The sequence below is a fragment of the Stegastes partitus genome, unplaced genomic scaffold (assembly GCF_000690725.1).
Source record: "Stegastes partitus isolate 25-593 unplaced genomic scaffold, Stegastes_partitus-1.0.2 Scaffold467, whole genome shotgun sequence".
Lineage (NCBI taxonomy): Eukaryota > Metazoa > Chordata > Actinopteri > Pomacentridae > Stegastes > Stegastes partitus.
The window spans coordinates 374,420-388,459 of NW_007578198.1; the positions used below are offsets into that span (position 1 = coordinate 374,420).

The 14,040-nt window shown below is 40.9% G+C and overlaps 1 protein-coding gene across 1 annotated transcript; it reads left to right on the forward strand.

The window, feature by feature from the left end:
- Nucleotides 1-987: 987 nt before the first annotated feature.
- Nucleotides 988-13,373, forward strand: smyd2a (SET and MYND domain containing 2a). Its single transcript, XM_008286751.1, has 12 exons — nucleotides 988-1,240; nucleotides 2,463-2,526; nucleotides 3,305-3,415; nucleotides 4,206-4,266; nucleotides 5,714-5,841; nucleotides 7,118-7,185; nucleotides 7,816-7,918; nucleotides 8,028-8,138; nucleotides 8,897-9,017; nucleotides 9,140-9,314; nucleotides 10,102-10,210; nucleotides 10,488-13,373. The coding sequence occupies exons 1-12, from the start codon at nucleotides 1,068-1,070 to the stop codon at nucleotides 10,569-10,571; spliced, it is 1,308 nt and encodes a 435-aa protein (XP_008284973.1). The 5' UTR covers nucleotides 988-1,067; the 3' UTR covers nucleotides 10,572-13,373.
- Nucleotides 13,374-14,040: the final 667 nt, after the last annotated feature.

Consider the following 14,040-nt stretch of genomic DNA (forward strand, 5'->3'; position numbering starts at 1 on the left):
AATTTGTGAAACATTTAGTCTATTTATCATTGTTCTATTTAGCTGTCAACTACATTACCCAAGAGAGGAAAACAATTGCTTAACCTCCTAAGACCTAAGCTCTTGCTTGATATGCATTTTTTATTTCTCTTCTCTTTGATCTGGTCAAATAGCAAAGAGGAATAAAAAATAATTTAAAAAAATATAAATAAAATAAAATAGATTCTAATATAAATATATATATAATATTTTTTAAAATATAAAAATGAATAAAAATAAAAACTAAGTTATAAATAGTAAAATAATAAAAAAAATCTAAACAACTAAAAAAATTAACTACTGTGGTAAGTACATAAGAGTTTTTTGTGCATTTCCTCAAGTCAGCTTTAAATGTAGGAAAAAAATAAAGAATATACAAACATCTATACATTATAAGAATAAGATAAGTATAAGAAAGCACTTTGTATTAAATAAATAAATATTAAATAACAAATACCCTCAGAAGGTATTGCACATATTATGTAGTGTCCAGTGTATGTTTTGTTGTTGTTGTTGTTGTTTTTTCTTAATAAGCTGATCACATTGGACCAGATCCAGATCTAATTCCACCATATATAGACTGATAAACTCTGGACTAGATGGTCCTACAGAGACCAAAGAGTCTTTAAAACACAGTTTCTGTGGTTTTACCATTTCTACTATAGAGGTACCAAAGGGATCAATGAAGTTCAATCTAATCTAATCTGGATCTGGACCTGGTCTGATGTGGTCTGCATACGAAAAGTGCAGTGAAATCTCCCTTTTATTGCATTTTCACGCATTTGAAAGTCAACTCCAGACAGCATCCAAGGTTCATAGCAAACACAGTTAAACTCCCCTCATCTCTCTCCTTCACCGCCTCCCCGTCCCTCGGTGGTCCAGCGGGGCGCCGTGTCGCCTCTCCGGCAGGGGGCGCTGACGGACTCTCCGGACACACGGAGCTCCGCGGAGGAAGAAGCAGCTCCGCCACAAGCTGATTAGAGCAGCCAGCAGCAGACACAGGTGGTGCTCGGTGGTATCTGGCCGGAGGAGCGTACACACAACAAGCCATGAAGAACGAAGGCATAGAGGGCACGGAGAGGTTCCTGAGCCCGGACAGAGGCCGGGGCCTGCGGGCGCTCCGGCACTTCGCGGTGGGGGAGCTGGTGTTCGCCTGCCCTGCCTACTCCTACGTGTTGACAGTGAACGAGAGGGGAGCGCACTGTGAGCACTGCTTCACCAGGTAAAGTGAGCCTCGGCTCTCTCAAACAGCCGAACAGCACCTCTCTGGCATCTCCGGGTCACTTAGCTACGAGCTGCTGCTTTGTCCCGGTGGTTGAAGGCGGACCAGAGCGGCGGCGTGTCCGGCTGAACGTCGGCTAACCTCCTTACCTTGCTAGGTTAGCTGGTAAACCTCTGGACACCCACCGAGCTGGTGCAGACTTTAAAGTGGGTCAGTGCGCTGAAGCGGCTCACCTGACCGGAGCTGCAGTGTCTGTGTGCAGCACTGCAGAGTCAGGAGAGTCCAGCACTGGAGCACAGGAGAGCCAACATGTGTAATAACCGCTTTTCTATACTCTTAATGAGGCTAATGAGATGCTACTACAGTCATTAAAAGGCTAACAATGCTGCCATGCTGAGCTAAAGGAGCACTTGACAAGCTATTTATGACACACTGACATGCTTCACGTGTTCCTCGCATACAGACACCTAAAAAACCTGATGTTTCAACAACATGAGGCTCTGCTATGACTTGCATGCTTGCAGTAATATCTGTGTAGGATGTGGAGTGGTTTAGAAAAGACAGCCTACAGCATTCACAGTGCTGTCATGTGTAGGTGTGTGTAGGCGCACACTGTCAAAAACATGAAGTGAACTTCTCAGAGTGTAACTGTGGCACTCTTTACGAGTCTCCTTAAGGTGAGATTAACTCTGTCCTGTCACACCGTCGCCCTCTCACTTTCATACAGCCACATGCTTCCTACCCAAGCTGCCATTAAAAGGTTTTGCACAGCACTGAAAGGTTATGGTGCTAAATATAGGTGTCCATGTGTCCCAAGAGAGGAGGAGTCTGGAGATGAGAAGGCCATGGGGTGCATGTGTGCAGCCAGGGGGGTGGTGGTGGTCCTGAGCGTTCACGATTTGATCCTTTACAGTCAAAAAAACTACTTGGTTCAACTTTGCTTTACTGCATTTTGCATGAAACTGGGCCGGAGATGTGTGTAGGTTTTTTGCTAGGTTATGAATAAAATAAAGTATTTGGTGACGTGCACCTTTTGTAACGTCTAACACAAACTTGTAAACCTGTCTCATTCAGCATCAGTTAAAGAATGACTATCTGGCAGGAGTTTTAACTTAACCCCACATCAGACGAATGTGCTTGTTGTATTATTTCGTTCACTTTAAGTAGGATTCAAGTGTGACAAAGTAGTGGATAAATGTGTTGTGTATTCATGTCATTACAGAAAAGAAGACCTTTTTAAGTGTGGTAAATGTAAGCAGGCCTACTACTGCAACGTAGACTGTCAGGTAAGAGGGTCTTTTTGTACATTTTCCTGTAGTTTCTCTGTGCGAGTGTGTGTGTGTGTGTGGCAGTTTTTAAAATCAACTCAAGGATCTGATATCGATTGGATTTTACTTAAAAACACTATTTTACTTTTTCATTTAAAAAGATATGTGGTTCTGCACATTTTAAAATTATATCCTTATTAGACATCCTGTGAAATGTTTTTAAAAGCCTGCATTCTTGTTTGTTTTGGTCCTGTTCCTGCTATCTGTTGTCATGTAGGAGGACAGACGGCATGAGAATGGACTCCAAACCACTTCACTGGTGTTGTCAAGAATGTAGCTGATGACTTACTGTCTCATGTCAGCTTTAGTCCGTTTGAGTGCGTCTACTCTGCTGTACAGTGTGTGTGTTGTCAAAAGAAGATCATGTAACATCTCTGATACCACCTCCAGGTAGTTTAAAGAACCTACTTAGTGGTCGCTTGACCCACGTTGTAACCTTGGGCCACATGTTGAGAACCACTTCAAACAAGCTCCGTGCAGCCGTCACCCAGAGACAGAGCGAGCACACGCTCACTGCTGTTGCTATGACGATGTGGTCTGTCCTCCCTCTGACTCCGTCTAGTTTTAGTGTCACGGTACAAAACACACTCAGTGCATTGCAGTAAAATACAGACAAAGAGGGAGAGAGAGAGACAATCTGCCACTGTGTTTATTTATTTCTACTTTTTTTAGAATTTTTTTTTTTTAACAAGGATTATTAACTCGTTCCTGATTTCGTCTGTGTGCATTTGTGCAGAGAGGTGATTGGCCCATGCATAAGCTGGAGTGTGTAGCCATGTGTGCCTACGGGGAAAACTGGTGTCCGTCGGAAACCGTCAGACTGGTGGCCAGAATCATCATGAAACAGGTGAACCAATAAGAAGCAGAATAAATGTTACCAGATGACTGTGACTCAAAGTGCACAAAAATCTAAGAAAGCACAATTTCATCATCACGTTTTGCTGTAATGTTTGTCACAAAGCAAATAAAACATATCTAAAATGAAAGGAAAACAATCAACTGTTAGCACATTAACAGTTGATTGTTTTACTTTCATTTTAGATAACTGAAAGAAAAACAGATTCTGTTTCAGTAATAACACGAAGACGGTGAAAGTAATAGTTAAACCTGTTTTATCAGTGCATTTACAAAGAGATAAAACAGGCTGCTTCTTCTGAGATGGGACAGGAGCAAAGTTTACAGCTTTTTAATGAACCTTAAATGAGATAAAGAGTCAAATAAGTCTTGATAATAAGTTGACCTCCCTCTTATCAGTTCAATTTCTATACTTTTGCATGAGTTGTGTGATACAACTCATGCAAAAGTGTCTCCTCTTTGCCATCCACTTTTTGCAGGTCAGAAGTGTAATTAGTTTTTGCTCTTGTACGTTTTATCAGACGCTTATCTTAATTTTACCGTTGAGTTCAAACAAAGCGTTGCTCTCTGTTACTGTCAGCGTTGTTGAAGTCAGTACTGCTGTCATCCAGCTGTGCTTAAAGCTGCTGTATTGTAGTGTTCTAATCACTAATTGGCACAAAATTTTTTAACAACAAAGCCATCTGTGACATGATGAATTTAGTTTGTTTCATGCTGTTGTGTCATTTTATTGTTCTTCATTAAAATGCTCTCATGTCTCTTGACTGCGTTTCACGTTGCAGAGAGTCACAACAGAGCGCACCCCTTCAGAAAGACTGCTGCTGCTCAAAGAGTTTGAATCACGTGAGTAGATCTGTGTGTGTGTGTGTATGAATTAGAGAGCGTTTAGTTACATATCCATGCTCTTTTAGTTACATGGTGCAGTGTGTGTGAGTGTGATCTTGCTGTGCCTCTGCAGTTGTAGCAGCGTGTCTATTAATATCCTCGGCTGTAGCCTCCAGTCCTGGTTCTGTCTCTTTCATTCACTCCAAGTGTGCAGAGCACTGGGACTTAAATCCCAAGCTTCTGGGTGCTGTAATTTCATGTTCTCTCCCCTCCTTTAACAACTACTGCCACTGTGCCCTTGAGCAAGGACTTTAACACTGATTGTACTAAGACATGCTTAACACAACTCTGTTGCCGCTCATAATTACAAAGCAAAGAAACTCTGTTCATCTTATAGCAATTTATCTGTTTCCTACAGTTCTTCTGTGCTTCTTTTAAAGATGCTGTAAACAACTAATACGTGATTTTCAGGTTTTCTTAAAATTAAATCCTAAAAGCCCAGTGAAGCTGCTCCTGTTGCTGCCAACACTGTAAGTTAATTTAAAAAAACAAGACTGTGGATCCCCTGAGAGCCCACAAACTGTTTTCTCTGCTCCATTTGGAGTGATCATTTAGTCTGAGCTGTTGTTGCCGGCTCAGATGTGTCACCGCGGGATTGTCACAGAATTAACCTTCACACCTGTCTCTCGCGCACACAAAGCAAGCGAGCGGCCAGCTGCTGCCACCAGTCTGAGTCGGCGAGAGTTTGTGTGATTGGCAAAGACACGTGGCCTTTAGCAGTTGTAGATTTTACACTAGCATAGAGGGGTATGGAGAATATAAATATAGTACAGGTAACAAACAATGACAAAACATACTGATAAAACTCTGGATGAATACTGTAACCTTGATGTCTTAATCACTCACCTCATCTGTTGGCCTTGAAATTTTCATTACTAGTGAATGCAATATTCAAACTTCATTATGGCTGACAGATAGCCATGTGCCACTGACTCAGTGTGTCGTTATGCTCTTCGTCTGACTCATCAGATGTAGAGCTGTGAGTATAAGTTTGCCATCGGTCGCACATTTCAAGCTGCTTTCTCGTCCCTTTCCGCCATCAACAAACATCAACAACAACAACAACTGCTGAGCAGCAACCTACCACAGTGAAAGTTTCAAGTTTTGATCTTGCAGTAAGGCAGCCCTGCTATATTTTAATGACAGTGTTCGCCTCCCTATGTGTAAATGCTCCATGTTTGTTTCTCCTCTCCCAGAAGGGTAGTGAGGTGCAACCAGACCGCTCTGCACAGCGCTGTGTCAGTGTTTTTTGTTAACATGGCTGGTTGTCACGTTTAAAGGGAAATATTTAAATGAGTTTGTGGTTGTTGCCTTTGGAGTCTCAGTTCCAACACCTGGTCCATTACCATGTTCATTACAAGTCACCCACTCTTATGTCCTTTTTTTTTCTGTGTTTATCTGACAGATTTAGACAAGATGGACAGTGAGAAGGAGGAGATGAACCAGGCAGACATAGCAGCGCTGCATCACTTCTACTCCAGACACATCAGTGACCTCCCTGACGAACAGGCTCTAACGGAGCTCTTTGCACAGGTGAATTCTGGGTACCACTTTGATCAGAAGTTGCATGTGCTATAGTAATCAAAATGTACTCCGGAGATTCTGTGGTTCTCAAGATGTTTTCAGTCTTGTTTGGCGGTTTATTTTGAGTTACACTTTGTATGACTGGCCCTGGTGTGGTTTGTGTACATCAATGAACACTTTTCAGGCCTCATATAGTTTTTAAATGGCTTGTGGTTTGGTGTGTTATTGCTGTATTACACTGTATACCACTGTTGTCTAATTGAGGACAGTGGGGCGTTTGTGAATACAGTAGATGTCTCATGGCTGGGAAGTGATCTAGTGTGTGAGATGTACCATAACTGTTTGTCCACTGGACACCTCTGACTTATTATTTCTACCCATGTACGAGTAGATGCCTCCCCATTTCTGGACTGCTTCTGTGAGCAGTAAGCGTGACAGGTGGTGCTGTGCTCCTACTGGGACACAAACCCACTCCCAGACAACAGAGGATGCTTTAGTGGAGGTTCCTAAGCCACTATCTCTGTCCTTTTTGCCAGCATCAGTCTCTGCAGGCAGAGATTTTAAGGATTTTAAGATTTGCTGCTTTTAGTCTCTTGTTTGTGTGGAGGTGTTCCCCCCCAAACACCTAATAAATCCTCAGCCAGGCTTTTTTTAAACACTAGCTTTAAATCAGTAGATTAAAGGCCTCCTCCTAGAAAGAGTCAGGATCTTTATTTAAGTGTGTTTTGTTACTGCCATGAGATTTCTTTTAGCTTTTTGTAGAAGGACATGCCAGGTTGCAACATACACTAATCCGTACACAAAACATTTACATGCACAGTGTAGAAATGTACGTTTACATGTTAATGTCTACGGTCTTCATTTTTCACCCTGATCTTTATTCCTTGCTGACCTGCATTTGTTCGCAGACAGACACATGCAGGAGCACATGTTAGCTGCAACCAGGATCGGTATCACACACCAACTGGGTGCTGTCTGTTTAACTCTACAGCTTTTAGCCCTTTAATTTGATCTGTCTGGCAGTGCCGCCGCCTCCTTTCCCTTCACACTACATGAATGGAAGCAACCCCTTTGGCTTCTTGTCACACAGCTACATTTAATCTCCACTACCGGATTTCCTCCCCCTCAGTGGAGGGGGGGAGTCACAGCGCTGTAGAGTAGAGGGTGATGCAAGTTGTTTTATCGTATTACTCAACCCTGCTGTTTGCTGTCCCTGCCGGTTTGTTTGTGTCTTTCCTTCTCTCTTTGTCTGTCCCTCCTTGTTTCATGTTTCTTTTGTCTCCAGGTTAACTGTAATGGCTTTACCATAGAGGACGAGGAGCTCTCCCATCTGGGCTCTGCTGTTTTTCCTGAGTAAGTTGCACATCGTCACCATTCAACAGTCCATCAATTTTGTGCACTATGTGAGTAAAGCAGGAAACAATGGGATATGCAACAGTTTAACAGATTAACTCAAATAATCATTCTTCTGTCACTCCTCTGAATGTCCCCTTATATGCACACTCATCCCTCCTCTTTAGTGCCACTTCCTCTTCCCTACAGTGTTTAGTACAGTGTCATTTCAGTGTGTTTATCTCTTTGCTTAATTATTTTAGTCTTTAACTGCTTATTATATCCTGTGTATTATGCAAATGTTAGAGACACTTAAGATGTTTGGATTCTTATTCAGCATGCAGTCCCATCAGGAGGCATCTTATCAGTCTCAGAGTACCTTGAAAACTGTGAAAAAGTCTGTTTTGGAGAATTGGTGCTGTTTTTCCATTTACTGCACCTAGTTTGAAGGTCACTAAAAAACAGAAAATGATTCATGGAAATATTGTTGGAAGCATCCTCACTTGTAGCATCTAAAATCTTTGCTCAGTGCTCTAAGTAACCACCAAAGGGCTGCAATCCCAACATGATTAAGCTGTTAAATGCAGTGTTTTATTGTTATTCTTTGATTTCACAGCTCACCTCTTCTCTTTTTTTTCCCCTTCTTTCCAGTGTAGCACTGATGAATCACAGCTGTAGCCCTAATGTCATAGTGACCTATAAAGGCACAGTGGCTGAGGTCAGAGCTGTTAAAGAGATAAACCCAGGAGAGGAGGTAAGGAAACGCAGGCATTATGAAGCCAGATACAATTACAGGAAAATAGATGGCCCGGGCTGGTTATATGACTTTTTTTTAACTTTCTCATATGTGTCTCTTTTTGCAGATCTTTAACAGTTACATCGACCTGCTCTATCCTACAGAGGACAGGAAAGAGAGGTTGTTAGATTCCTACTTCTTCACATGCCAGTGTACAGAGTGCACCACCAAGTCGAAGGTACAGTTGACGCATCTTCCTGGAACTTGAGAGTAATTGCGTTGCTACCTTTTTGCTTTGTTAATTTGACGAATATCCTAGAAAGCGTATTCAGTCTCTTTCGTCTGTTTGAGGATCGTGACTGCGGCCTCCTCTGTGCCGACATTACAGCCAGTGTTTGTGTTGTCTCTGTTTGTGCCTCCCTTTGTTTCAAACAGTACCCGACACTGTCAGACATTCTGAGTAGCTGTGCCTTTCATCTGCCGGTTGTATGTGCAAATCTGTTCAGCAGAAAAATCACAGTAGACATATGGCAACGGATGCTTTATATCATTTCAACGTCAGAAAAGCTAATTGTGCATTTGGAAACTTATACAGCGAGGATTTAGGAAGTGCTTTGAAAATGGAATCCTTGTTTTCAGAGCTCTTCGTGGAATTGTCTTGGTTAGTAGTTTCTCATCATTTCCAGCTTCAAGCAGCTTACGTTGTGCATTGCATGGTGAAATGATGAATCAGCACAGTAATCAAAAATGAAGCCAATAGAGTGAGGAGCAGGACATATTTGAGGTATCTAATTTAGTTGTTTCTCCAGAGTGAACCCACAACAGAGTTAGAACCTGTTCAGAAGCACAGACACAGCTAGTGATGGTGTAGTCTTATAGTGAAGATTTTTAAATCTCTGTGATGCTGTAGCTGTTTAACTTGAACCTCTTGCAGCTATATTGGTAGAATATGTTGGCATAAGAGTGTTTTTTTTTTTTTTTTCTGTCTCTGCCTAGGACACAGAAAAAATGGAGATTAGGAAGCTGAGTTCTCCACCAGAGCCAGAGGAAATCAGATCCATGGTCCGTTACGCCAAGAATGTCATCGAAGAGTTTAGGAGAGCCAAACACTACAAAAATATCCTCTCCTCTTGATGGTGTATTTCCCATCTCTCTGTTTATCAGTGAAAACCTTTCACTTCCCCGCCTCCTCTTCTTTTGCTGCATTGTCTGCATCATTATTCCTTGACTCTCTTGCACCCCCCAGCGAGCTGCTGGAAATGTGTGAGCTCAGCCAGGAGAAGATGGGAGCTATTTTTGCAGACACCAACGTCTACATGCTGCACATGATGTATCAGGCCATGGGCGTCTGTCTCTACATGCAGGACTGGGACGGCGCTATGAGCTACGGAGAGAAGATCATCCAGCCGTACAGGTAAATTGATCTGTCGTGGGGAAGCTGTCATGCAGATTCATGTGCTCAGTCAGTTGCACAGCAGCATTGTGGTCTGACAATCCCCAAACAGAAGTGGATGAAAAAGCTGTGTGGTTGAGCTGAGTACCTGGTGATCTCTCAATCTGTCAGGAAGCATTTAATCTCATTTAGTCAAACATTTTGTCTCTTCACGTATGCATTGGTTTGGAGATATTTAAGGGCATGTAGACACACCGGGCCGTATTCAAACTGCAACACAATATAATCAGACCGCAAAAAGTTTCAATACTTGCACAGAAGAACAAGAAGATGTTTTTCTTTTCGAGAAAGGGCCTTTCATATGCAAATATTATTGATTTCCTCCTTCTCAGTTTTGTCGTAAGAATATCCTGATCTCTATGAGTTTTTTGTTATGGCTCAGGATAAAATATATTTTATTGACTTCATACTTTTACAAAATATAATCTAACTTCTATTTCCCATGTTGAGTTCATTTCATACCTACAATACACCCACTATAGCACGTATTATATTAGGTCTCTGTAGTGCTCACTCAGGCTTGATAACACTGAATACGTTTCCCCTCTGTGGTAAACAACATTCAGCCACATCTACTCCAGCATATGTTTTATCTTTTATTATTGTGTTCTCCCAGCTTGGTATGTTCTGATTTTTTTTTTTTTACAGCAGTACAACAAAACCAAATGCAACAGTAATTATAGATTACATCTCCTTATCTCTTGAATTCACTGCCTGACTTGATGTGTGAATGGTTTTCTCTCTGCAGTGTACACTATCCAGCCTATTCTCTGAATGTGGCGTCTATGTATTTGAAACTGGGGCGTCTGTATTTGGGACTTGAAAAGAAGACACAAGGAGTCAAAGCTCTGAAGAAGGTAAATTTTAAGATGTCTGATCCATTGGTAGATTGACTGGTAGCAATGGGAGGTAGAGGAAACTGACAACTTTAAGAAGTCCGTTAGTTCAGCTAATTGAGTGGTTGTACATGTCATGAGGTTCATATTTTCATAACTGAACTGATCTAAGTTTAGTTTCCTGAACTGAATTATTGTATTAGGATGTAACCACATCATGCACTGATAATTTGATCAACTGCCACGGCCTGAGTTTCTCTGAATTGTTTGGAAAACACAGTTGTTTTTCTGTCCGCAGGCTATTGCCATCATGGAGGTAGCTCACGGAAAAGATCACCATTATGTAGCAGAGGTCAAACGAGAAATCGAAGAACAGAAGTAAAAAAAAAAAAAAAGAGGAGGAGCACCTTTTAAAGAAAGTGGAGCTGAAGGAGCAAAAAGATTCAAGAGAGACACTCCAGAGTGACAAACCTCTCTAAAAGCAACAACAAAATACACATACAAAATGCATGGCATGCATCTTATACCTCTCAGTTTTTTAAAAAACTTTTTTTTGTTCCTACTTTGTCGTTCTGTCTGCCTCTCTTTGGGCAGTTTCTTTTACATGTCTACTGTCAACATTTTCTGGCTGAGGATGACCACATTTTGTATCTGCAGCAGCCAACTTTCTGTCAGACCTGCTCCTCAATACAGACAAATTAGAGGTACATTTTTTTGGAATGAAAAAAAAAAAGAAGCATCTGAAATATTTCTCTTGTTGTGACCTTGAGCATCATTTGAAAATGTTGGTTGGTTTATGCTGAAGCTCAGTTAACCCATGCTGTAATTAGGGAAAAAAAAAGAAGCACGAGTGGGGAAAAGAAAACCTTTCAAGCTGCCTTTCAGAAGCACCAAAGCTTTCATGTGATAGCTTAATTTTCTGAAGTGACATTTTGGCCCTGTTTTTCTTTCCTGATGAGTCTGTAATCATTCACTGTGTGTTTGTCGACCCCTAAACAGGCCGTTTCACCATCATGTATGTCTTTGGCTGCACAGTGTTGCTCCAGAGCAGTTGTTCATGATTTAAAAATCAGTGCAAACTGGTGAGTAGTTGTTACAGAGGGCATTACTACTTATTTACAGCCAATGCATTTTAACTCTATCAAATATTCCGCAGCAGAGTTTCTGACTTCACTGATTCTTTGTTTAAACTGTGAAAAAGAAAAAAAAAAAACTACGACTGACCATGCACCAGGCACTCTGTAGCAGCAGAGAAGAGAATGCAACAAAGTATTCCTGAATGAATAACGAGTAGTTTTATTGGCTTGTCTTACGGTATGTTTCGCTTGTTTAAAGGAACCAGAAAGTGTTGCATGTTTGACTGTTTCTGTTTGTATGTGTGTTTTGTTTCGTGTTTTTCACATGAGGCTTGTTGACCAAATGGGCCACGGGTTTAACTGACAAGGAACCAGCTATTCTGTCTACTCACAGTGTATCCTTAACCAGGGGTGCTGAATTGAGACCAGTTTGCCTCTTAAGTCGCAGTGAAGACATTGGTCCTGTCACTTACTGATGATCCTGGATCAGAGCCCCTTCGCTCTCAGGAATAAAAGGGGCAACACTGTAGCTTTTGTTGCCTTTTGCCAAGATCAACATTATCGTACCTTTTTGGTGTTTTCTCAGAAGCATTGTGCATCCAGATCATCATTACCCTGCGAATTAAGTCACCATAGCAGCTGTGGGCAGGATTTTAACATGCACTCGAACTTGATAGGATACATCTTTTGCATACAACTGTTAATAAGAGTTCGAGGAGTGTCGTCCTCACCAGAAACCTTCTATTTATAGGTTACGAGAATGATATATTTGTTTTTGCAATTTGTAATTGCATCTCCCTTTAATCTCTGCTTCAGTGTGAAGTACATTTTTGCACTCTTGTAATTTGAATACACTGATGTAATTTAAAATACAGGAAACTGTATTAACAATTCAGCTTTTTGAAGAAGCATTACCTTCAGCAGGAGAAAAAAAAATCTGTGTGGCTGTTAGAAAAAGAAAACACCTGTTGACAGCAGGGTTGGTCATTCATGCTGGAAGTGTTGTCTGTGGTTTACAGTTTTAACTGACCCCAGCCCTCACCCTCAAATCACAATAAAATTAAAGGTCATTGAACTGTATTTCTCCTGAAGATTTGATGAAATCATACAGAAATACCAGGCGACTGGACTTTGTTGATGCTGAGTTAAATCTGGCCCTTGCAGTGTGTGAGCAAGCATTTAAAAAGCTAAGTTAAAGTAATGCAGAGATCATCACCTGGGCCTTATGGAAGGGTTCCTGTTGCACTCCAATTTTGTACAATTTTTGTGACATAATGATGTCGAAATGGAAAACCTATAAGCACATTTTGTTTCATTTGAACAGTTTCTGAGTGGATAGTTGGCCTGGCTGCAGTGTTTACTTTGCACTGCCAGAGAAACTAAAGTCACAGATCGAATTCCTTTATTCTTATTACATGCCTGTAGCCTCTCCAACCTGTTTACTATAGAAGCAGTTTAATGCACCACATAAACGTGGCTTTCTGGCGGTTAGAAATAACCGAATGTGATGAGTTGCCTGTGGTCATATTTGTAGCAACTCCTGCATATGTGACTCTTTTTGTCACCTGCAAAAAAAAAAAAATGCATCTAGAAGGTGCCTGCCTTACAGCTTTGCCTAGGTAATCCAAAAGCACCAGTTCAGCAACTTTGTTCCACGTGTACATTTTTGTGTGTTTCTGTAAAATGGAAACACACAATGCAAAGAGAGTTTAAAGGCTGGTTGGCACCAACCAAAAAAACATCTAAACCCTCTGTTGGCCAGATTTGAGCAGTGTATTTAGGTTCTGGTCAGACACGAGGAAAATACACAACATATACATATATATATATTTTCTGTGATGTCTTCAAAGATAAAACCTGTGGCACTCGTGTTTAAACAGTGAAATCCATAGTCATGCTGCATGTAAACCAGGCGAAGAGTAACTGAAAGGCCACCTACAACATGTTTTCTGTTTCTGTAATGAACTGTTAACTTTATCAGGCATGAATGTTGTTCTGTTGGAATGCATTACTAAAATCTGAGCCTCTGGTTCTTTCTGTACTTTGTCAGTGGAACTCAATAAATGACAGTATGGCACTTGCTTTGCTGTATATTTGATCAACTGAAATTTGCATAGGATGTTTTCTGTGACTGCAATGGCTTACCAGTTTTTCAGTTATTGGTCTCAAGCTGTGTTTCCTGATCATGTGGCTTCAGGGCTGCAGACACATTTTTTTTGGTTTTTTTTTTAAAGCAAGTTCTCAGTGACTGACTTGGATTTCTATTCTGTAAGGGCATCACGGCAGGGAAACCCACGTGAATGAAATAACTATATCCTTAAATAGCAGTTATCTTAAATATTTTAGATGCAAAATAAAATGCAGTATTTCACATTGCTTGCTCGTGAGCTTGTCTTCCCAGCTTTAATATTCTTGTGTTCACATCTGGCAGACAAGAATCACAATAAGAATGCAGTCATCCTCAAATGTATTCATACCCTCTTGTGAAAGAAGGAAAAACACAGCTGTCACTGAAATAAGTTGAAACTGACAAAAGTAATAATAAATAAAAACATAATGAAAATCATGACATTGCTTTAGAATTGTGGTTCAACAGAATAAAAACAAATGAACAAATAAACAAGCATGATGGGACCCGTAAACTAATATTTTGTTGAACAACCCTTTGAGCCAATCACTGCAATCAAGTGTTTTCTGTAACTCTCAATCAGATTTCTGCACCTGTTGACAGGTATTTTGATTTTGGCCCACTGCTCATCAGCAAAGTGCTCTAAT